Here is a 26122-nt window from a genome sequence, read left to right as displayed (position 1 = left end):
CAGCCTGGGAGGCTCCTCCTTGCGTTCACTGATGAGGCACGTCACAGGGCATTGATCTCGCTGGGAAGCCGACAGCAGCGGAGCAGCGGTGGCGAGAGAAGAGCTTGCCGGCAAGGCGCTCCTGGGGACGGACGGGGAGGCGGGAGGTTAGACATTCACGCCGCGCTCCTCTGCACGAGCGAGGGCGCCTGGTCGGCGCAGAAACACACCACTACAACAGGGCTCCTCCAGGAACGCATTTATTTACATTAAAACGCTATTATACAAACTGAAAGGAAAAGGAAAAAAAAGAGACGACGTCTTAGAGGGCAGGGGCGCCAAAGCCGGCGCCCCTCGCTCCCCATCCCGTCTCGCTGCCGCCTTCCTTCTACTCTGGTCTGACTGCGAGTGCCGCGATCCTTGTAGGAGAATCCCTTCCCAACCCTCTCTCTGAGTGAACATCCATGTTTTCTGTTTAAGTGGCTTTCAGAAATCCTTGTTCTCTGCCTCCAAAGAAAACTCTTGCCCAAACGTTTTTTTCTTAATTTATTTATGTAACACAGTGTAGAAAGCTATCAATTCATAAGCAATGGTTCTGTACAATCATCCTGCAGAGGATCCCCGTTAATTTTCGACCAGCAGGCACTTTCCCCCCCCAGAAGTGCTCACAATTAACAGGGATTCTTTTTAATATTTTTTTAAGATCAAAAAGATACATGGAAAAGAAAATAAAGTTTACCTTTCAATGCCTAAAGTGTGCACATAAAACAGGCACAAAGAAACGAATGTGTATTCCCATGATTTCTACGTCACTAATACAGCAGGAGCAACAATCTGTACAATAAAATGCAGCTGCAGAGGAAAAGAATTTCAATAACTCATCTGGAATACTTTTTAAAAAATGTTGTTTTACTTTAAAATGCATAGTGATCAGAAAAAAATGCTCAGCAAAGAGAAGCAGCTAAACCCCACAGACACAGAAAGCATCCCCCATCAATTCTTAAAGCATATTTCAATTGGGACTTAATTTTTGTCACAAATCACAAGAATAATATACAACTGGCTAAGGAGCTACATGATAAATAATTGGGAAAGAGAATCTATCCATGCACTAGTTAAATACAGCTAACCTCTTTACAGTACACAAAAAACATTCATTAATAATGTAGTGTAAAGACTGAAATGTAAAGAGAAAGAGAGAGAAAATACATTACTGATTTTATTAATTCAAGTTCAGGCATCTACTTGTGTTACAGCACAGCTGTCAAAAGGCGAGAATGAGTAAATAATAAAACAGAGTGTTTTTCTTTCTTTCCACATTATTCTATAACTGAACACCGATGGGCAGTGAAGCAATCATTCTGCTGTCCAACTCATGAGGCTGCTGTGGTGTCCTAGTTCTGCATCTGTTCAAAGAACTTGTAGGTGGGATTTTCATAGCCATTTTGCTGCATCTTGGAAAGGTGGCGCTCCTCTGGTGTCACTGCAGCATCCACCTGTCGTGAGAAGAAACAACCAGGGTCAGATTCTTGCTTAATTCACAGCATACCCCACGGTTCCCCACTTTATGGTCATCCAGCACACTTTGTACCCTCCTCTGTGCATTCAGGCAGAAAGCATCGTCTGAAACACAAGACAGTTTGTTTGACAGGTTCTTTCCTGGCCCCCCCCCCCCCCTTTTTTTTTCCTTAATGAAGCAGGGAAAGTTAGGTCCCAAGCTCAGTCCAAATCTCATAAGAAAGTCTAAAATAAAGGTGGCTGGGAAGCGATAGGGATACTTCTCCACTAAACAGAGTATTAAACCTAGGACCTGGAGGCTCTCACTTTGTCTGAAGAGACAACTGCCTCTGAAAACTCTTCTCTCCAAGTTACGCAGGACTGCGAGTGGCCTCATGAACAAAATCAATAGACAGCACTGCACCCAGCAATAAATGAGAAGCCAGCAAACAGCTTTAAAGAGCAACTTGGAAGAGATGGCTCTTCCAGCTTGGACAGTCATGGTTCACTTTTTGGACAGAGTAATATGCAGGAGAAGATAAGGCAACGGGAACAATTCTGCAACTCATTTTTTTTGCTGCAGGACTTCAAAACCAGCTGACCAAGCTCAGCAGTACCAGCGTTGGTTTTTGCTGTCTGGCCTAGGAAGCATGCAACTCCACAAACAAAAAAAGGGGATATATTTTGCATCTCCCCGCTAGTCCCCCATTATTAGTTTTTTCCCCCCTACAATATATATCAGTATCTATACTCGGGATCAACTGGATCTCAAAAGAAAAGAAAAAGCTCACTAAAAAGCTGAAGGAAGTGGCCTGAGGCTGCCTTCTGTCTATATCGTGCTCTCAGATCTGTTGCAGGTGCTGTGGTCTCAAGACCAAGAAAAATTAATTGGAAAAAATAAAATGAGGGTAGCAAGGAAATACCAGAGTAGCCAGGCACAAGGTGAGCAAAAAATCCCACTGCACTCACAGAAGCAGAACTTCTCTGGCTCCAACGTCGAGTTTGGTTCAGTTTAGTGACAAAAAGCTTGATGCGTCTGCACTGGTTTAAGTATTTCTACTTAACAAAAATTGACCTTTCTCGATTACTTGGAAGACAGGCATAAAGACAGCTCAGTCAAGACTTCTCCATTGAATACCTGCGGCTCCACAAATTATTTTCTTCCTTCACTGAACATCACAGTAATATAAAACTCCATCAAATTAGAGTGGGTGAGAACAGTCTCTAAATGTTAATTAGGTATTTTACCTCTGCTGTATGAGCTCAATAGCTGTTGTGTATTCAAAACCTACCGTATCCTGGCTATCTTGCTAACCACCTATGAAAACAGCAAAGAAAGCATGCTTGTCAGCTATTTCATTTGCTATCTGAATGCTTTGGTGTTTGACAGCTCTTAAAAGAGAAGGTAAAAAGTGAATTTTATATTGTCAAAAATTTAAAATCAGGAAGGTACCTAAAAATCTACCTAAAGTATTAGGTATGAACATTTTCCTGTGGATTCCTGTAAGTAGTGACCTTTAGGAAAAACATCAATTTACTTTTAGCATAAAAATAGCCTTTTGGATAATGGAAAGTGTATTCTCTCAAGAAGCCTTACATAGCAGGCTAACTTACTCTAACCTTTTAATAAAAAAGCAAAGGAGAAGCACTTATGTCTGATACTCATCTTAAATCTACTCTACAACACTGGAAATAACCCAGCTTAGTGAGGACAGACTATGACCTTTGGTAAGCTGTTACCCGATACCCTGGAGAAATGTCCCATGCTTGGGACAAATGCAAGCTGCTCAGCTTATTTTTGCAGCCATTCTTTTGCTGCGGTAGGTTATACCACAGTACCGCCAGAAAATGGCTCCCCTCAGAGCCATTCTCTCTTTGACATTGTTTTATTTGTTACTTAAGAGAAGAAACGCTTCTGTGCGTGGCACGTGTATTGGACTGCTCAGATGAACTGGCAACCCCAAATCTGATCCATTTTCATATCTGTGCCCCTTCTAAATCTCCTCGTCCATGTTCCAATTCTCAAATTGCATTTTCAATCAACGCTGTACCTTCCATCAAATCTCTTTTTCTTACACAATAATTACACTTTCTTGTGAAATACCCAACTTTAAGGGTCACATACTGCTTTTGCTTGCAAGCTATTGTGAAACTTTCCATAGCTGGGAGCCCTGAGCCTTCCAGCAAGCCCTTGACTCCTGCCGGCAGGGAACAGGATGCCAGGCAGAAAGGATCACTGGGCTGAGCTGACACAGTGCTGCCTGTGTTTCTGATTCTGCAATATAATTTGGCCTTTTTTGCTGTTAAAATACTACCAAAGACTTTTTTTTTTTAAAGTTGCATTTGCATGGAGTAATTATCTTATGCAACAAACCCAAAATCCATCTATTTCTTCACCTCCTGTGACATGCTCTTAGGCACCGAGATCCTGTTTAGAGAGAGGTTGTCCTTGCTTTAAGCTGCTCTTTCCAGCTTTCCCTTGTTTTAGAAATTACGGGGGGGGGGGAAAAAGGTGTTTTTCCTTCCCTGTGCCCGCCCCCCGCCCCAAGCGACAAACTTTTTCTTCTCAAGGATGCAAGCTTCCCCTGGCCAGCCCACGCAAGCGGTGAGCGCTCAGCTTGGCTGTCAACAATCATTTTGATCCATCAAGGACAGGAGAACCCCCGGGAATTTCACAGCCCATCTCCTCTTCAACCTCTACACCCAAATCCCCAAGACGTTTCTGTACAACAACGTGCTCAGCAGCCAGCGTACAACTGTACACTCGCATTTTAAAGACTCGTCTGTGCCTGCTGCTCAAGTCTCCCCTAGGCCCAGCAGAGAGGGCAGCGGCGGGGCTGGGCGAGCGGCAGCGGGAGAGCCACCACAACTCACAGCACTCATCTCTGCAACTGTCTCCAGGGGCTGGGTTGCTTCCTGCTGCTTCACCTGTCCTTTCTCCAGGGGTTGCCAACTTCTCCCTCCGCAAGGATACACCATCGATATCCATATGCAGTGAATCAACTTCCGGCAATTCCTTGATGCTGTTGCTGTTCAGCACAGCACTTGTTATCGAAGTATGTCATCAGTATAACAGCAATAGGGCCTAACAAATCCATTCCATATAGGTTTTGTACAAACATGTAAAAGGCCTAATCCCTGCCCTGAGGACCATGCAAATTTAACAGCGTTAACTATTTCCGTTGTGACAATGTCACCGCATGCCATCTGCTGCTGCTAAAGTTGTCGCTAATATGGCTACCAAGGGAAGAGAAGAACAAAGCAGGGAAAATGGCAAGTGCTCCTGTAGCATTTTCAGCACTTACAGAAAACAGGAATACAAAGCAAGTGCAGAGGAAAAGCCACCCTTCCTTTCATTCTCGAAGGGGCTGCTGTAGCATCGAGACAGGCCTGGTTCTTGGGCACAATAACACCACGCTACCGGAGTATCTGGTGCTTGTCCAAATCAAGAAGTGAAAGCCTCACAATTCACAACTAAACCCACCAACAGCTCTAAAAGATTCTCTCCTAGCGTGAAATTAAAGCGCAATATGAAGCTCTTGGGTTGAGGGATCGGGGTCTCTGGGTACCAATACAAGCCTAAGGGCCTCTTTCTTTCTAGGAGGCTCCCCCCACTAGGCTGGGATGCAAAGGAGGGGTATGGCAGAACCTGTGCTGTATTTCTTCTTATTTAAGATCCAAACAACACTGTATTGAACTCTGTCACCTGTTTTAGCTTAAGCCTCCCATTCAGCATTTCTTATTCAGGACTAGAAGATGTGATAAGCACACAGCATAACCTGCTTGCAGGAAAGAAACAGGGTAAGACAACAAAATAACTAAAAAAGAATCAAAGAAAGTGCAAGGCAGAAGAGACTGAAGAATTGACGAGAAACTAGAGAAACTTGGAAGAAAATCAGGGAGGAGAAAGAGATTAGGAAAAAAATATGAGGAAGAACAGTAAAATCAGACTGAATTTTTAACGGTCTTGCACAATATTCCATATTAAAAAGTCTCACTTTGATAAAACTAGCTTATAGTGGAAGTCCAATAACCTCTGAAATATGGCATTTATAGATGAAAGGGATTTATTGAGGCTCCTACTTGCAGTCTTGGTCAATTTTTTTCTTTAAATTTCCCCTTTAGCCTTTAAAATGACTAGTGCTGGTACTTCCTCTCCTTCCTGTAGCTGTCTGCTGCAGGGTAATCCATCTCACTGCCAACCTATGTGCACTATCGCTCATCCTGAGTGTATTCTCTTCTATCCAGTTTTACCTATTTCGACTCTGCCAAACTCTTCCTCTCGTTCCTTACAACCTCTGTCCTAGGTATTGCTCTGCCAAACAACATGCCTTGAACCCGATTATCTGCTTGTCAGTAAATCCCTAAAGCCCTTTACCATTTTAAGAAGCTTTTTGCACCCATTATGGAGGTGGCAGAAGTTGAACATAGCATGTAAGAGGTGTGGGTACTCTGGCGCTGCTGAGAAGCAGCTTAGACACTTCTCTTTTCTACGTGATGTCTCTTGAGAAAACAGCTCAGTCAGGTAGATAACCTCTTTTGAGACTGTTTGTCCATCTATCCCCTTCTGCTCCAGCCTATGGATCTTTCACACAGAAAACCCTAACGTGGAGTCAGGAAGATGGTAATACTGCAAAAAAATTCATGTGCTGCCTCTACACACATGGGGCAGATCAAAAGCCCAGACAGGAGGTGCTAGCAGTCCTCAGAGATGCACTGAATATGACATAGTTGTTTAAATGACAGTAAATGGATGCTGCCTAGTATACATCTGCAGATCGGACTTTGAGAGATGGACTTTGGAGAGTACCACAGCAATTTTAATGGCTTCTTTGCTACTGCCGTGAGCCCTCCCGTTGCCACCTCTCCCCACGTGCTCCTGCTGGAGCTGCTGACTCTGTAACAGAAAGCAAATGAGCTTCAAAGAGATCCTGAAAGAGAAGGAGTTGAGACAGTCAGCTGTAGTCTGGAGCACAGAAGTGAGAACCTCTCTTTTGCCACCTGCTTTCATGGAGGAAGTAACCTCCTGCAGACAGCTGGGGTAGGCGCACCAGCAAAAAACACCTTCAAAACGTTTGCCCGAGCTCCTATGTGCACATAGTAGTAAACAGTAAGTACTGCACAATAATATGTGCACATATAACAAGTAATTTCCAATCACTCAGTCATTTACTTACTTAACTGTGGCAGTCCTTCTCCTGGAGAGGCTGAACCACTTTGAAACTTTTATATTCTCAAACGTGGAAGAAAATTATTGTGACACTTTTTCTAAATAGGACAAGTATATTCCTCCTCAGAGCTTCAAAAAAAGGCTAATAGGATTTTTAATAACATCTTTTATTAAAGAAATAGTGAAATGAGAAAAAGTACTACAGTCAGAGTTGACTTTTTGGAAGGTAAGAATACAGGTGGAACATGACCTGTTTTGTAATCTTGCACCCATTATCAGAGTTAAATTCTCACAGTAACTTCTGACATGCAACAAATAGGTTGCAAGTTTTGTTAAAATATACTCAGCCAACCTAGAGCTGACGTACAGTTATTTTTACATGAAGTGATTTTGTTCTTTTGTGCTTTTTGTGCACAGCACATTAAAGGTCCACTGTTGCTGAATAAATTAATCTTCTTTAGAACGGAACAGCTTAATCTTTAAGACATTTTAATATTAAACATCAATTATATATGGATCTTTAGGTGTTCTCTCCCCCCCCCCCCCCCAAAGTAAGTGCTACAAAATTTTCGCCAATCTAGGACAAAAACAGATGTTATGCCTTTCTTGCAGGTGAGAAGCTCAGACAGTGAGGCTATGCAGTCTGCCAAGACCACAGAACAAGTCTGGCAGAATAAGGAATCCTGCCTGCCAATGCCAGACACAATGCAGCAAATGTACAAGGTGACACCATCTACAGTGTGGTACTATAAATCGACTAATAGTCTTGGTAGATCCGCATGCTATAGTTTTATGGTTTTATCTGTAAATTTTTTTGTTCCCTAAGTGATGCTGTCATTTTGACATGAATTACTTGTTCAGCTTGTGCAATTATTTCTAGTCCAACAATTCCAAGTTCACTGTCACTGAAGAAAGCTCGCAGGAATCCAGGATTACCTTTGCCACGTCATTCCCTCAGGTGAAGCCCATCTGAAATTTTAAGGTTGTCCTGCAATAATGGTATGTCCACATTCAACGTCTGATTTGCGGCTTTGGCCTAGCAAGCCTTCTGACCTATTCTGTTGTGGCTAAATTCAGCCAAAGGAGGGTCTCGGGTTGCACAACTGTTGGCAGCAGCTATCAACTAGGTGGTTTAAAACTAAAACCTGTTTCAGTTTTCTACAAAATGGGCTGGAAGCTTTCATATGGAAAGTTAAAGCTGAGATTCTTGCTTGCTACTTTCTGCCTCTCGGTCCAAATTCTGCACAGCTTGCTGTCTGCTCAAATCTCACCCCAAACAGCTGGTGCTCTTCTGACCACATCTCTTGTTTCAAACCACGTGGGCAACCACAGCACGGGCATAGGGACACACAAGCACAGGCTTAAGACAAAGGCTTACTCAAATATTTTTAAGACCCTTCATTGCCCCAGACGGTGGAATACATGCATCAGGAAGCATGTATGTCTCCAGCACGACCAAAGCAAGGTTCATTTGCCTCAAGGTGAAACCAACGTAACTGTGGACTTGAACAAGACTTAGTTTCAATCAAAAATTTAAAATACCGGTTTTGGAAGGTAAAAACATATAAATGTTTCAAGTGCTGGCTAATATAAGTACCATCTACAAACCAGACACTCACACAGCAAACTAGATATCAATACACAGGGGGGAAAAAAAAGTTACATGAACCCCTTCCAGTTCTCATAATTAAGTTTTTCTATTTACAGAGATCTTTTCTTATATCCAAGCAACAGATGAGGAATTTTAAGTTACTGTAAACTGACCACAGGTTTACTTGGTAGACTGGGAAAAGACAAGGGTTTTCATCTTGAAAATCCCATATAAGAGTTTTATATATTATTTGTTTCTCAAATCTATGAGTTTCAGATTAGCCATAAATCAAAAGCTGTTGGTGGTAGAAGAAAATCTTGTTTAGAGAACAAAAAGTAATAAAGTACCTGTATAGGGAAAATGCTTGTAGCGTACAGCACAATCCACAGAAGACCTGCCTCAAATGTTTATTTGCAAGCTAAATAAAGAAATCCGTGTATGTGCATTCCCAACAACAGTAAAATCAGATTTTTCCTCTTGTGTAGTATCTGTTCATTGGCTACTGTTAAATTTCCTATAAAATGAACTTTCACATTATGAGATGATTCATCTGGGACAGTTCCAGAAGATATTCTTGTGGTTTTACACCCAACTTAACATGGTTTATATTGTGTTTGCATTTACAAAATAAAGCAATTTGATTCCACTCTGCCAGATACAACCACTCCAACTCTGAACATTAGGCTAGCCAGAAACATCGTTTCTTCATTTGTAAATATATTTAGGGAGCAGTGTGTTGACTGCGTTGTACACGTGACACCAGTTGTGCCTGGTAGTCTTTTCTTACCTCCACAACCCCATGATGAATAGATGTGTACTGCTTCTTCTTCAGCATCACCAAAGTAATGACAATCACTGTTGCTATGACAACACCTCCCACCATTAGTCCAATGATGGCACCTTTATTTGAACCCACATCTTCAGCAAAGAACACCTACAAAAGAAAAATAAAGGAAGGTGGCTAATAAAAAGTTCACTGAGTATTTGGCTAACCTGTCCAGCTGCCACAGCAATATAAAGCCTGTTGAAGTATCAGTAATTAAGCAGCATTGCATGTCACCCTAATTATTCAAAACTGGATCGCTGTACCACAAAGCTCTCATAGTTGAAGAAGAGCAATTTGGGAAATCTGTATTGCCTGTGGTGTAGCAGTGCTGTGGCTAAGAGGAAGACTCATCTTCATGTCTCTGCTTCACATGGGTCCTAGAGAGTAGCTGGTTTTCTTTCTTGGATAAGCGAGTCAAGCTAATTGCAAAATGACTGATAAGCTTGTAGAGGAGTAACGAGGGAGCATACAGATTTCTTTATTTTTAGAATGCTAATCATGAAATTGTTCATAAATTTACATCTGTGCGGCTTGTTTGGACTATGCCTGATGCATTTCTTCAATAAAGGAGCAGTGAAGATCTGTAGGACAAAACTGAAACTTGCACACAACCAGTTGGGAGAAAATTCTCACATCAAAGAGACAAGAGTCCAAAATACACGAGCATGCCGATTTAACTGACCACCAACGGACACATCAAGATTTTGCAGGGTAAAGGGAGAATGAGCTATACCTGGATGATGACCATACTCATGTGAGACCTAGACGAGATGACAGTTGTGTGAAAAACAGAGAAGATCCACTTGAATTATGTGTACTGATAAGGCAAATCAGTGGACAGCAAGATGCTTTACTACGCATTTAATAAGACTGGCTTTTAGCAACAGGACCAGGTATGAAAAGTGGATGATTGTTTTCACTGTCCTGCTTTGTATTCAAGGAATATGCTGGATTATTTTACATCTATGTATACTTTACAAACCTTTTGTCTGCTTGTCAATAGCAGGCTTTTATTATTATTATTTTTAACCAAAATGGGTAAAAAGGATTAGAGAATGAATTACATTCACAGAATTGTAAGACTACTTCACTCTGAAAGACGAAACACTTTGGTAAGTATTTAACAAAAATGCAAAGGGATGCAGGAAACCAGCTGAGAATTATAATGAGCTGTATAACATTTGCACTCTTTAAGAAACACAATCTTCCTCAGACAGGTATTAAAGCATGCTGTATAAATATTTATATTGTTCCTAGTCATAAGCAAGAAATGTGCTTAAAGTTAAGAATTCAGTGGAAAGTACACACAATGGACGGTATTGGCATAAGCTGATGTGAAGTAATAATTTCTTCTGTCAATTTTACCTGCCCAGGACTGAAATTCTGTTACCATACTATTTCGGAGCACTGTGAAATGCCCCAGCTAATACACATGAGCAACAGAGGAAGGCCTTAAGTACTCTGTGCCATGAAAATCAACTTAATGTACAGTTAAAATGTGAACACTCATAAGGGAAAAAATAACTGCAATTTCAGCTCAATTCAGAAGTTTGCATGTAAAATACAATGTGCAGCTGAATTCAAAGCAATATCCTAAGGAGATTGTTTCAGTAAGTCCTACCAGGACACAGGACAAGGAAAACACAGATGAAAGTATTTTCTGCTTACTGCTTTTGAATTAAAGCTAATGGAGAAGGGCATCAGCTAGGATACGGCATGTGGTAAACAAGCAATGCCCTGAAAGGCATCAGTCCAGTACTTTCTCAGCAATACCGGACTCCTTGCTCAGTCTCAATTGAAAAGGTAACCTAGAGGACAGCTTACTAATTTTTAAATAATGTACCTATCATACAAGATAGTATGGCATAAAATGCTTTAAAAAGCAGGAAAGGTCCCATTTTAAGCATGACACAGACTACCCAAGTGCAGGTATTGCAATGCATTCCCTATCAGCCACCACAGTAAGGGTGGTTTCCAGCATGAAACTGCTCAGGATGGTATCAAACCACTTAAACATCAAAGGTTGCTGCTGGGAAGTGCACATGACACAGGATCAATAACTACTGTGTCTAAAACACATTCCTGCAAGTTCCTTCCTTTCAGTAAACTGCACGGGTTTACTCCACCAGGATGGTTAACCCATCTGAGCTAAGCACGTCAGAATTTCCCAAATTAGTGCTAATGCATTTTGGATTAGCTCGTCAAACTGGGAAGTCTCAGTTCTCGGCATCAAAGAGGTGGCAGAATTTCTTTTCACACAGTGATTGCCTAGTTCAAATGCAAATTTGAGTCCCATGTTAATTTTAATTTTCAGCAGTACTTAGCTTTAAGAATATATTAAGAAAAAAAGCTTTCAAGTTTAATATCAGGATATTGAAAGTCACGGAACTGAAATCTCATCATGTAATACACCTTTACAAAAGAGGAAGCAGAAAAGGTTTATAGTCAACATTGCTGCATGAGTTCTTCATTACTTATTAAGGGACTGAAAAAGGCTTTTAGAAGATGCTTGTTCTTACTTACATTGCTTTTGGTTGTTATTTTTGTGTTCATAAGAAGCACAGTTCAAATGGGCAACAATATTTTGCTCCTACCTGCCCTTCACCTGTTAATAATTTAATATACCTTAATGAACAAAACACACAGATACAGCCGAGTACAAATTAAAATTAAGGTCAGTGGAGAATCTCCTCTTATCCCAAGCAGGCAATCTTGCAAAAAGTTATGCTCCATGGAGTTCAGCCTCCTTCATGTACCACCACCATCTGTTTTGACAGAAAAGGAATCTATTCCAGAAACGGTGTCAATCTATTTCTTGTTGCACCATGCTGTGTGTCTCCATCAAACATTTTTTTTTCTTTTTTAAACTTACTTAGCATTTTCCTTCCTCTGTATCCATTCTCTTTACTTATGTGACCATGACAGATGGACGTGGGACAAGTATTGCCCATATGCCCACATCCAGTCATGTGGCAGTGCAAGGGCAGGAACTGTCAGAATTTCCTCTCATGTGAGCCTTGATGGCTTTCCATCCTCTCTGCTGAAATTATTCTAGGTTTACTCTCATTTAAGAGAGAATCAGAAAAATCATAATCTGTTCACGTGAAAACTTTTTGTTGGCACTTTCAGCATCCACATCACTCAGGGGAAACACGGCCATAACTGACCCACTAGTTCAAGACTGAATCAGCAACTCAAAACGCATGTGTGGAAAGCACTGTTTGTTCACTCACCAGCTTTTGATGATGAACTTCATATCCTGAGTCATGCCGGAACTCCGCATCCATCTTCACTTCAGATATCTCTTCTGTTTTAACATTGGTCAACCCGGAACCTGCATTGCACCGCAATGACAATTCATTAAAGTCATTGACTCAATTATGCTCTGCTTACCTCCACCATCACAAGAGCAGAAGGCAATGGTATCATTCACGTGGAGGAGGTGTGATGCAACGTGAAAGGGAACTGGGAGGAAAGTGAGGTACATCTGATGTTTCAGTCCCACTGAGGTGACACAGAACGAGCTGGTAAAATTTCTCCTCTGTTAAACGTTCCTTAATCCACTGCAGCTATTTTGGTACAAGCGTCAAAGGCTTTCAGCATGAAACACCGCAAAAACTAAGCTGCAAGGGACCAACAGCGGACTCCTGAATTGGCTCCCAGGATGCAGACAGATCTGCTCTGACAGCCTCTTTAGCAGTGTCAAGAAAATTTTGTGTTTAGGCTGAAATCTTCCTCCTCCCTAAGCTCAGGCTGCTGTGAGGAAAAAAGACATACCCGTGGTGTGAGGTGGGGAACCCCAGATATTATATTTTCTTGCTTCCTCTGAGTCTGTACTTTTTGCACAAACATGCACAAGAGTAATTAAAATGTTTGTGAAGTTTACACAGTTCTTATTTGTTTTCAGATTTCAGACTGCTCAGAATAAATATGATTCAAGTCTTGACTTCTGCCTGAGAGATGATAACTGTCCCTCTTGATTAGAAACATACAGTAAAGCAAGTAAGCAAAGCTTGCAGCGATTTTAATTGTAGATAGTTTGCAGTCCCGTTCTCTCCTTATGGGTACGAAGGGGAGATGCTGCACTTGCCTAACTGGAAAGGTGGTCAGAATTTCCTCCTTGAAAATAGCCTTAGGAGAATGAGCCAGACTTAAAACAGCTAAGCAGTGCATCATATATGTGTATCTATGAATGTTTTGTCCTGAAAAGCTGGCTCTGGCTTACAGAGAACATATGGGTATTCATGTAGCTGGTTATTTTCCTTCTCAGTACCAACTGACTGACATTTGTGTTTCTTGGAGGTACAAACACTGCAGAAGCAGTGTTTATGAGAAGTTATTTCCTCACCCTATCTAAAGTGATAAGAACAAACTGGTTCATATTCCTTGTCTATATTTATTTTAGCATTTTATCACTCCAACTCCTTTCTCCAAGCCTTCATTCTGATTCTTAGTATTGTGGGCTGACCTGAAGCTCTGATGAAGAGGAAGAACCTCTTCTAAAATTCTCAACACTACTGACTGCTCTTGTGCTCCACTGTCTCTCTGGACTCTCAATAAATTCCTGAAGACTTCCACGTGCCAATGAGTTCCACAGTCTAAAGTAGCACTCAATGCAGGAATTATTGCCCTTTTATCGCCTTTGAATGTGCAATTTCTTTTTTCATTAAATGCTGATTTATTTTTGTATTATGAGTCAGCAAGAACAGACCTTCCCAAGAACTTCTCTGGACTGTACAGACAATCCCATTTTAAGGTTCTGATCTTTCTTTTCACAGTAAACCATGCAAAGGAGAGAACAAGAATCATCTTCATGCAGTAAAGTATTTATGGTTATTTTCTTGACCAATCTGACTGCCCCATAAATTCTACCTAAGTGTCTGGTTTTTTTAAGGAATAAAGGACTTAAAGATCTCAAATTTCTTTATTAAGCATCTGATTTTGACGCCACATTACAGTACTGACACCAGTATATTATGACATTTATATATGAGAGATGATTTCTAAATGCAAGAACCGTAACTTAAGAAATTGCAGTTTGAAAACAAACCATGATGTTCTGTGAACAAAACGCAGGAGGAAATGGAGATGAAGGAAATAAAACCCACATGGTACCTAAAAAGAGTTTAACTTTCTATCCTTGAAGCAGCTATTGTTAGTTTTCCAAACTAAAATAAGAATACAATTTATTCTCCTTTGCGCATCATCTTAAAATAGCCCCTACACCTGCATCAACAGGAAGCGAAGAAAATGAGTATCTGGCTGCACAAAGGCTTGCCTCTTCAACCCCCTCACCTTTTTGTTTTTAGGATTAAACAGGGAGGGGGAAAAAAACAACAGTGGAATAGCAGTGCTTCACATAGACTAAATAGCTGGGGGAAAGGGCTTTCCCAGGACTTGGTTCACTGCCCACAGCTGCAGCGGCTGAAGAGGTGGCCGTCTCCCAGCTGCTCGCCACTGTCCACGGCCACACTTGCTGCCCCTTAGACACGCTGGCAAAAGCACCACGTGGAAACTCCCCCAAGGCAAGCGCCTGGGGAATTGCACAACTCTACTGCTACAGCTGGCACATTCACTGAAGCTATAAATATTGATTAGAAGATATCCATACATATATGAGATACCTCTGTGAAGAATCAACTTGTCTTTTGTTGAGGGAAGTCCTGCCTCCCCAGCCTCTTAGAGGTCACTGGAAGAGCTAGGAAGCACATGGGAAACAGTGATTCGGCTTGGAGTGAATCTGGATTTCCAAAAAGCCTTTGAGAAAGTCCCCAATCAAAGCTCTGGCAGAAGCTAAGATGGCAAGGATTAAGAAGGAAAGTCCTACACGACTTTCCATAATTGATTAAAAGATAGGAAATGAAGTGTAAATACACAGCCATTTTTCACAATGGAGGAAGGTTACCAGCAGGGTCCCACAAGGATCTGTGCTGTGCTGTTTGTAAAGGGATCTAGATAAGGGAGTGAATAGTGACGTGACAAAGTTTATTGACAAAAAATAAAAGAAAAAAGAGGATAGTCAAAGTAAAACCAGCTGCAAAGAACTGCAGAAGGATATTACAAATTCTGAGTGCACAATAAAAGGGAAATGGTATTCATTGTTGATATAATGTAAAGTGGTGCTCACAGGGATACACAGCCCTAACTATACATACACAACAATAGGCTCTAAATTAGCTCTGTTCCACCCAGGACAGAGACCTTCCAGTCACTGCAGATAACTCTCTGTGGGCAGTTGGCTCAGTAGCAGTCAAAAAGGCAAAGAGAAAGCTAGGAGTAATTATGAAGAAATAGAGAAAACATCGTTACACCACTGTATAAATGATGCATCCTTATTTTAAATCTGGCTATTCATTCTGGTCACCCCACCTCAAACGAAGGCAGAAGAACTAGAAAAGATACAAAGCAGGGAGAGACAGATGATCACTGGCATGGAATGGTTTCTGTATAAGAAGGACTAGACAAATCGGCAGGCTTCAGACTGGAAGAGACAACCAAGGGGGAACACTACAGAGGTCTACACGACTGTGAATGACAAGGAGAAAGTCTACAGGAAATGGTTATTCATTATTTCTCCTAAGAAAGTACAGGACACCAACATGGCTATGACACAGCAGATTAAAAACTAACAAAAGGAAGCGTGTATATATATATAATTTGGCACAACGCAAAATTGGACTGTGGAACTCATTGGCACAAATCACGAGGATGTTCAAAATACAAATGAACAAATGCAAAGAAGAAAGGTTCATCCAGGGTTACTAAACACAATGGTGAAAATACAACTTCCAGTCCTGGAATTCTACCAAATGCTGGCTGCCAAAAGCTCAGTGGATGTGCCAGGAGTAGGAGGCAGAGGTGAAGTCTGTAAGTATCCTGTATGCACCACTGCTAGAGGCAGGATAATGGGCTTGGGTACTTCCACTCTTGGGCTCTGACCACTTTCAGTGAAAGCAAGCTATGATAGCTTAGACCGCGGGTCTTTGTCAGCTTCAGTTAAACAGAGCCAAATGCCACAGGCAGGAGTTACAGCAGCATTTCAGGGGGCAGAACAGGTCAGGACCCTTCACATCAGTGAGTGACAGAGGTGGTTAAGTTCATCAGTAGTCTCAGCTGCTGGAAAAATGCAGGCTCAGCCTTCCCTAAAGCCACATTTCCTTGATGGTTCCCTTTGCTCCCACCATTCCCATCAAACAGTAGCGCAGGAGCCATACTTCCAGCACGCAGCAGGTTAAACAATCTTTTGCCTTGAGATTAGGCAGAAATTTTTTGCTTTGGGCCATAGGGCCAAGGTCTGGTGGTCAACTTGGCCTTACTCACCAATCCACAAAAACGCCATGGGATCTGAACACAAAGTAGGACCTGATATTAGGAAGTTAATGATGTTAGACTTACTAAAACTTGTCTTTGGCAGCTAGCACAGGAAAAAGGTCAGAAACAGAAAAATATTCTGTTGCACTAACAAACCTGATGGCAATTTTTTTCCTTCCTCCTATCTCCCTTAGAAGTGAGGAAAAAGACTTCTAAAAGGATGACTAGGGTAAACTGGTGGTCTTCTGCAAACAATTGATTACATAGTAAGAGAAGCATGACGCTGCACTGGAATGAATTAAAAATCTGGTATGAGACAAAAATATATATGGGGTTATATATGCCTTTCCACCATGTTACATTATAGAACCTAGACTTTCTATTTAACAGACTTCTCTTTATTTCCAGTTCATTCACTTTCCTGTCCTGGTGACAACATATTTAGACCTACATGCTAAAATCAAAGATTTATTTTTCAAAGGTAGTAACTGAAGAAGGAAAAACTTGTCTTTCCAAAACTTTTATCAGAGGTGTGTGAATCAGGTAAGATGCAAACAGCTAAGGGCTGCCTAATACCACTCTATTCTTGCATTGAAGACAAGCATATGAAGAAAAGTTAATTATATGACAAGAACTTTAATTCTCACACAAAATGATGTTTTTTCACTACCAAGTCTAAAATACACAACCCAAACACAAAAGCTAATGTAAAAGAAGAGAAGTGAGAGCAACAGCCTCACTGCAAATTCACAAATTGTAATTATTAGTGCTTTCTCTTCTGAATTACATACTATCTTTAGGGAGTTGCATTCCTAATTACTTCAATTTAAAAATGCTACAATTCAGCTGGTAAATATATTAACTTGCAACTCCTTAGAAAAACTGACAAAACTATTTAGCCATCAAAAACAAAGGCTTAAAAGCATCTGGTAAAATCCAGCAAAATGAGCTATCTGTGGATGGTCTTTTAATTATATTGCTGTTAATTAGCAATGTTAACTGCTTTTATATATACATGTGTACACATGCACACGCGCGCACACACACACACACATATCCAAACATCAAAAAGAGCAGCGTATGCAAACCTTATTGTTCCTTGCCCTTAAAGGAAAAAAAAATATTAAAAGATCATATGGAGTTAAAAACTACTCATATTAAATAAAACCAAGTAGCTGCTTTGGGGAACACTTTATTCTCACACAGATGAGCTTTTCCATTTGTGTAAATATATATTTAGGCTTTAAGAAGGGTAAGAAAAACAGGATACAATGAATTCCACCAAGGACGCAATTAGGTGTACACTATCTACTACACTGCTTGTAATTGCTTCATCTATCGGTTAAATAATAGCCTAGCAAGACTTTGTGATTTTGTTTTGCCAGGATCTGAAACAGTATTAGCTGTGCCTGTGTCTTCCAGTTACTTTTAGAGTTAAAAGTTAAACCTCCAAGTGAAGCACAGTTGAAACTACCAGACCTCGGTGGTCTCTACATAGAGAAAACCAAAAGTAGTATGTTTAAGCAACAGATGTAATGACTGCATTCAGGAAAGCATTTAACTCCATGTCCATGAACTGTATTTGAGTCATGGCAAGAACAAGAAAAGATTTGTTGAATCACAGCCTGTTACAAGTGTAGTAAACAGCTTTATCTGGGTAAAGCTTCATCTCAAATAAAAATGGTGGAGGGAAAGGAATGCAGTGTTTGAACAACTACCCGGGTAGACAGCTGCAAGTTCTTACTAGAAGTTCAACTACTACTTCCATATGACTCTATGACTTTTGTGCACGTCATTTCATTTCCAAATGAAAGAAGAAGAATGAAGATTGTATACTCACTTATAAAGATGAAAATGAAGATTATATACTCAGTTTTGTAAGGACAACTCAAATATCTTTGAGGACTAAGTACTTTTAAGACTGCATGGAACTAAAACTTTCTGGTCTCTCCTTGGAAGTTTGCAAAATGGTAGTTCGCTTTTACTTCACGGATGACTACAGGGCTCTCAAATTGGAGAAAGCAGAAAATAAGTGCAAAGAAGAATGTTATCTTTTTTAAAAAAGAATCTCATTGGAACTTACTATGAAATAATTCTTTCTCAGAATACCAGAGATTATTTTACATGTGTATGAAAATGAATAATCAAAACAAGTAAAATTTGGTAATCTTTCCAGCATGTCAATGCAGATGCTGTGCATATGCACATATAATTGCATTCACAGTTAATAACTATCTGATTTATAAAACAAAACAATCTAATGGAAAAAAAGTCCATTAATGATTTTTATTTGGTAGCTGCAGACAGTTGGTTTAAGACAACTGTATTGAACTCACATCACTAAGGAAAAAAAACCCTGGCAATTTCTGGCAAGAAGATCATAAATAATTCACTAAGCTGCTCTATGCCCTCACCTCATACAGACTGCAGCATATGTGCTAATGATTCTGCAGAACAGCCATTAGGCTTACAAAGCCTCTGCAACCATCTATTAAAAAACCCCCTCAGATTTCTATATAATGTAATAAAGACAGACATGTCATGATTTATCAGCAGAAGGGCCAGAGACACAGAAGCAGCTTTACGTGCAATGTCTCCTCAAAATTATTGACTGTTTGCAAAAACAATCAACTGACAAAGAGTTGGGAGAACGCAAAAAACCTCCCAAACTATACTACATGCAAGAAAGTAACACAGTTAATACCATAAAATCCTTGCATTGTGAATTACGGGCATCCTGTGAGTGATATAATTACAGCTGTTAGTGGTACAATTACAGTTGCAACTGTGCAAAGGATGAGAATATGATCTACCCTGAACGGAGCACTGGTTATTTTCTTTATCACCTTGAATTTCAGAAAGTCTGCTGCTACTAAGGAACATCCATTCTGATGGCAGGTTTTCTAATCTTCACTCAATTTCCACAGATCAGACCTGCTGAATTAACATGAGTAAAAAGGAGCTTGCTTATGAGTATCTAAAGATGTTTTTATACATATCTTTATGTGTATGTGTGTCTCTCTCTATATATACATACACACACACACACAAAGAGAAAAAAGTTACTGATAAACACATACCCAAAATTCAGCTGCAAGAAATTAAATGTTCAGCATGAAAAAGTGACCTCTGGGGCACAGGCGAGAAGGAAAGGCTATTGAAAAAGCTGTTACAGTGAGGCTATCAAGGAAAGAGGTATTCTTTCTATTTGAAGCTCTTCCTATGAAGTTCTCAGGCTGGATTGAAGCCTTCTTAACATCTCCCTGTATGAAGCAATTTATAAATAGCAAGAAACATGTCATAAATCTTTTATCATTTTGTGCTGTATTAAAAAATAGCTCACTGATAACTGCTTAGTACATCTAGATATTTTCCTTCCCTTTCACCTTTTATTATCTCTGGTTACTTCCTTTTCAGAAAAGAGATGACAAGAAAGGGATTTAGGCGTAATTCTTATTTTTCTTCCCCCATTTGTGAATTAAAAAGGGGAAGGACAGTGTGTTGAAGCACTAGGCTCCTTTTCAAATACCAGTGTGAATCACATAGATGTATATCGATACTAGGAAATGGGGGTCCCCCCGACATTACTCTCCTCCTGAGCCTGATGTAGATCAGATTCAAATTCAAAGCTTTAACCGCTGACAGCCAAGGTGGAGTGCAACAGAGGTAGGAGTTTGGACAACTGGCTTAAATTTTAGTCAATGCGTTAAACTTGGTCCTTACTCATAAGCTTTTTTGCTCTATGGATTGGACAACTCTTCACTTTTCCTGACTTCACTCATAGACTTCATTTTATTTTTTGAAAGAGAGAGAACGATGTGGTGAAGTAACAAGATTCTAGTTATCACAAACACTACGAACAACTACGTACTTGCTCTTCTTTTCTGTACTGTGACCAAATTATCTCTCTTGTGGGAAAGGGACAAAGATCATCTGCATGACTTTGATCTACTTTTAAGAAAAATGTAGTTATCATTATAAGAATGTTGTGTGGGCGAAAAGTGGTAAAAAGAAAATGGAAAAGAGAAAAAAGGGCACATTTGTATGTTTGTCTTAGTCCTTTCAGAGCTCATTTTCTTCAAGGATTTTGAACACCTGCAAAACATTCACTTGTTCTTATGCCCAGGCTTGGACTGTTGCAGTTAACACGACACCTGTATTTTCACCCTGAAGGAGCAGGTCGCCACCTTGTTCACTTCAGCAAAACAAGTAGAAGCACAAACTGGAAAGTCAGGACTATGGAAAGGGTAAACCTTTCAGGAAATCAACAAGAATCTGGGCAATTAAAACAAAACAAAAAGTTACAAGCAGCTGCATGTATTAATCTGCCTCCAGGTCCCTTGTTAATACTTTTTCATTCTAGAATAATATACTTGTTATTCTAGATTTTTTTTTTTGATAATAGCCCCAAACCGTAAAAATCGACTATCCCAAAAGGATAGTGACTGCAAAAAAAGTATCTCTTTTCCTTTTTTGACCTCTAACATAGAAATTTTATTTATAATTAGCAAGTAAAACAATTTTAAAGCACACGTTTTTAAACTGTCAGAATCCCTTTTGTATTTCACAGTTTAATTAAGCATCCATTTGCTTTCCTCTATTCCTAGTTTATGAAGCTACTCAGATTGGTATCAGTTTTTTATTAAATGGAAATCTGATCACAGATAAATTGTTTTTAAAGAATGATGAAAAATCAGGTGGACATTTATTGCCAGAATTTTTATTAGTAAGGACAAATTTGTGGAAGTCTGGACATGGTGCTAAAGACATAAGGAACTTAAGGTCTACCAGGAACGGTGAAGACAATATGTTTTGCTTACTGTTATGATACATTTAGCACTACTGTAAAGGGGAAAAATCCCTATTTCACATGCACATGTAAGAAAGACACTTTATGCTGTGAAATTTGGAACGCAGGCACAGCAGTGCGAGATTTCAGTCTCTCCAGGGAAGCAAGCATCCCTCTGCACAGAGGAATGCGGCGTGTGTCCTTGCCAGGCTGGAGGGGTTCACTCTCTGTACCAAAAGCAGAGCATGGGCCTTTGCAGCACTTAAACTCTGCACTAAAAGCGACAAAGCTGGCACAGGCCCTTGGACAGTACTACTTTTGCACTGGAGCAGAAAATGGAGGAAATAGCCCATGTGATTTTCATAGTGCAAAACTTACTGCATCTGCTGGAAATTTCAAGCCATAATGGTCACACGTTGAAATATTTTTTACCTCTCCTTATTCACAAAGATCAGTCATGACCTGTGCTAGCCATACTTACAGTACTGTTTGTCTCACCCCAACCAACAAAGCACTCTGATACAATGGACTAAAACACATTAGGGACACCAAAGATTTCTGTCACGTGTGTGTATGTGTGGGGGAACAGAAGGGAAGAAAAAATAATCTTTAGTAATAAATATGGGCCTCGTAACAGGAGATTTTTCAAGACGACTGAAATTAAAATAGTTAACAATCACAAACTTTAATATTACAAGAAAATTGCTAGATTGAACTGACAATACAAAATTCAGATTAAACACATTCACGTTTCATTTGTGGTGATATTTCTACTGCCCTTGGGGAAGAAATCTGATCCAGAAGGCAAAGAAAACCCAGTACTGGGGGGATGTTCCCTGATCCCATGATTTTTGGCACTGTTGTACAGCCAGCTCTGTAGCTGTTTTCAGGCTCTCTTCATGGAATGAATTAAGACTCTAAACACAAGTAAAGATGTCAGACTCCTAAAACAGTGCTAGGAGCACATCACCTGGCCAGCCTTGACATGTATAATTGCTGTAACATAGGAGCTCATTTTACTTCCCACTGTAGCAATTTCTGTAGTCAGTAAACACCGGTGAGTTATCAGAAAGATTTAAACACACTAGGAGGGTGTTGCCCATAATGCTATCTAATGGACGTTTGGAGGAAAAGATGAAGGGAAAAAGAAGACAGATTGATCAGTTTGATCTGATCTGAAGAAAAAAACCACAATGATGATGTGACACTGAAATAATTCTGACCCTAAAATACGCCGATCTAATCTCACTATGTGCTGGAGAGTAACCTCTTCTGAAATAAAAGGCTGTTTGCTCTCAATGGAATCAGCCATTTCTAGATAATCCTAAACAAAAGAAGGGGAAAAACAACCTAAAAAGCAAAAAAAGTTAGTATGAAAAGCAAGCTTTTACTTTTGAAAATTGGATTTGTCCCACTGAACTTTTCCACACATTTGCAGCCTGACTCAAGCTAGTCATCTGCTATTACTCTGAGATCAACAGGAAGACAGAGGTACCTACAGAGGGCAAATAACCACCCCTCTCTATCCTAGAATGGAATGAATAGCTGTATAGAGGTGTCCTCAGTGAATCCAGAGGGAGAATATATGTATCAGTTTTTAGGTATCTGGAGTTAGCTAAGATAAACATCACAGCAAAAAATCTTGATGTCCCTTGCAATTCTAAAATTGTACGCATGAATTCTTTATTAGCCCCAACTTACAAGAAACTGTATACTCTACATACAAGATTTGACATTTCTATCATACATTCCCAAATTAAAAGTACTCTCTGCACTATGGGGTACCATGTCGACTGCCTCCTGCACCTGCCAAAGCAAGAGATGACAACTTGATATGAATATCAGTTCTGGGTCTCTGGGTCCCACTCCCTCTGCAAGTACCCGTGCCGAACACCCTCGACACAGACAGCACTCACACAGGCCGATGGGGGTTTGTGTGGGAACTCTTCCCTGGTTCATGGCATAGCATTACATTTTAAGAGAGGGTTATACCAAAGAAAAGGTGATCATTTCAGCTCAAGCAGACCACACGCATGCTGGGAAAACACAGGTTAGGTAAAAGCCATGCAAGTTATATACCTGGTCGTGTGGTGAGTCCTCTGTCTGCAGCTGGGCGGGCATCAACTGGCTCAACTGGGCATGTGCAGAAAAGAAACAAAAAAGCAAACAAAAAATAAACAAAATCCCCCAAAATTATAAAGTCAACTGCTCTTCCGTTGGGACAGTGCAGGAGAGACATACTGCATAAACAAAGTTACCAAAGCAACAGCTAGAAAAGATCTGCCTTCAGTTAATCCTGGAAATAAAAGGAAGGGATGGGCATGACTTCAAAAGGAAAGCTTCACAGCTGACGTGTCAATTTTACATCATATTCTGGTTACTGCTTAAAGTGAGAAACCATTAAGATCAAAGAATTTCTGTCTATAGAGCGAAACTATATTCATTACGTGCAAACTTTTTCCAGTTGTCTGATCAGAACTGGCAGCAAGAACGGACATAATGAGTGAGTTCTCGCAGCCAGTCTTAATCAATGCTGACTTATAAACCCATTGAATCCTGACTCCTTTTCCCTTTCAATAGGGATTCTTTACAGGACTAGCTATAAGGTTTGAAAAAAGTAAAGCACATTTGGAAAAAACAATCAATATTTCATTCTGACACGCTCTGATTTGTAGACAGTAAATTTGTCTTCTGATTTTTGAAACGGAAGCAAAGGAGAAACACCACTTTCTACCCAACTGTGCGTCATACATAGTTTTAAAACTCTTGTATTACTGTACTAAGGTTTTACCAGCTGAAATCTAAGATTGATGGAGCTCACTGGCATTAACAGAAATAGGATGTGCAAAACTTTTAGAGTTGAGTCATTACGTACTGCCTCAGTTAAGTCCAAACTGAACATACTGGAGAAGTTCATTAAAACATTCAGATTTTTTTCCCCCTCTTTTTCTTTTGTTGTTTCTCTCTTTTGCTCCAATACTGTTGCCTTCCTTATCTACCCAAGTGCCAGTGTCAGAAAGAAATTAAATTCAGAAATAAAATTTTATGTTGTAGCTTGGAATTCAGAATTTTTAAAATAAGGTATTCTCATTCATTTGAATTTCAAGATTCAAGTATGAACCTTCTAATCAGCAGTAAGGGAGCCACAATAACATAGGAAACCTGACAAAAGCAAAGTTTTCAATCATGAACTGCACTCTGTATTCAGCGTCAGAAAATCAAGCTAACCTGACGATACTGCTGACTTAAGCAAGGGGACTGCCCATCTTCTTAGGAAGTCTATGTCACTTGCTTAGTGTTCCTATGGGTTTGACAAACAACCTACCGTGCTTGTAAGTGAGGGCCTATGTGGCACCCATGTCCTTTGTACACTGGAAATGACTGCAATAGCTCCTGCCTCCAGAAAAAAGCAGTAAGTCAGCTTCATTGTAGCCACAGACTAGAAGTGCATCTGCACATCTGACTTGCTTGTGTTTCCAGAAGGGCAAAATTTTGACAGAGCTTGCTGGTCTGGTGCTGCCGAGACAAGCCATGAAAGCACTTTCCTTCACAGCAGTTCAGAGTGGCACTAGCAGACCATGTAATTGCTTTCCTTACATAGTGCTATACAAAAACCAATTTCCATCCTTAACTAAAAACTACAATTTTGAGTATTTTCCTATTTAAGTCTTCTGCTAGATTTTCCAATATTGTTGGCACCGACCCTCAGGTAGGTCAGCAGTAACTTTCAGTGGAAAGGACTGAAGGGAAGAAACCACCAAGGACCCAAACTGCTGACCCAAACTGCTCCTGCAGAATGCTCCTCCATCAGCCTCACCCTCACCTCCTCCCTAGAAGGCTGAGGGATTTTATTTCCCTCTTGCTCAGCACTCTGTAACCCTACATGCCCATAGCTATGGCAAACTGAGAGAGCAGGTTGTGGGTAGCAATAAAAATGGGAGTAGGTGAAGGGAGAAAAGGATGGAGGGAGAAAAGGGTGGAGGAAGTTTCTGTTGTACAGTAGCATGGACCTGATCTCAGGGTAATGCAGTATTTGTGGAATTAGGTGAAAGTATTAATAACGAATAATTCTTCTTGTCATCTACAGTTTTGGAACCACTTTACAGGGGAAAAGGCAAACATCACCAGCACATTTCGTAACTGACACAAAAGTGAAATGACCTGCTCAAGGTCACAAACCAGTTGCAGGGCAAAAACTGGAGGCAAAAGCTCAGAGCGAAGGGTCTTCCAAAGCAGATCATGATTCCAGGTGCCTAAGTGCAGCATGCCCCAGGCAACATGATACAAAGAAAGGCTGGTTTCTGGAGAGCCCTGAGCTGCCACCTTTTGAATTTCAGTTGCATTTTAAAACCTGCTTGCTCTTGCCCCTGTATTGATGTACACACAAACAGCAGTTAACTCTGAAAAATCTTGTCTGTGGGCTTCCTCGCTGCCTGCCCCACTGGACCACACCACCTCACAACAGTTGATATAAAGGGGAGAAGTTTAAACCTATTACAGCATTTATCAACAATCAAAACGCTAAGATGTACTGTGTATTATTACAAAAATTGCATTCATTTTGATGCTCCAGAATCATATTTCTTTTGAACACACTTCCATGTGCACAGAAGTACACAGAATTAAGACTGAAAATTTATTTTCCAAGTAGCCTGACAAAACTAAATTGGTATGTGTCTGCTGACGCTGACTACACAGGCTTCATACAGGGTACACGTCCCACCTCATATCTAATGCTAATACATCTCAGAAGAGCAAGAGAGAACGTGATTGCTTCTCTCTTCAAAAATAAAAGAAAGGTGAATCAAAAAGCTCAAAAGCTGGTATAAACCATCAGGCGAGGAGAGCTATGTGATGCTCACCTACCAAGAACAGCGTTGAAGGGAGTAACTGGCCAAGTCATAAGGATAACACAGTACATTCACAAAAATCTCACTTTAGATAAATACTTTGTCACTA

General features: G+C 40.3%; 1 protein-coding gene across 4 annotated transcripts in view; it reads right to left on the bottom strand.

Annotated features, from left to right (window-relative positions):
- Positions 1-223: 223 nt before the first annotated feature.
- The window catches only part of APP (amyloid beta precursor protein), a 230495-nt gene continuing 204596 nt past the window's right edge, over positions 224-26122 (bottom strand). For 2 of the 4 annotated variants that reach the window (XM_050915531.1, XM_050915533.1), the window contains 4 exons: positions 23243-23296; positions 12297-12397; positions 9025-9171; positions 224-1475 (listed from right to left, as the gene is read on the bottom strand). In XM_050915531.1, coding sequence (XP_050771488.1) covers positions 1374-1475; positions 9025-9171; positions 12297-12397; positions 23243-23296 — 404 coding nt within the window. In that variant the 3' untranslated portion in view covers positions 224-1373. The remainder of the gene's footprint in view (positions 1476-9024; positions 9172-12296; positions 12398-23242; positions 23297-26122) is intronic. The other 2 variants (XM_050915532.1, XM_050915534.1) reach the window with 1 other exon arrangement.

Source organism: Gymnogyps californianus, chromosome 1 (assembly GCF_018139145.2).
Source record: "Gymnogyps californianus isolate 813 chromosome 1, ASM1813914v2, whole genome shotgun sequence".
Classification (NCBI taxonomy): domain Eukaryota; kingdom Metazoa; phylum Chordata; class Aves; order Accipitriformes; family Cathartidae; genus Gymnogyps; species Gymnogyps californianus.
The sequence above is the reverse complement of the archived record's forward strand: the minus strand, read 5'-3'. Positions and strand labels throughout refer to the sequence as shown.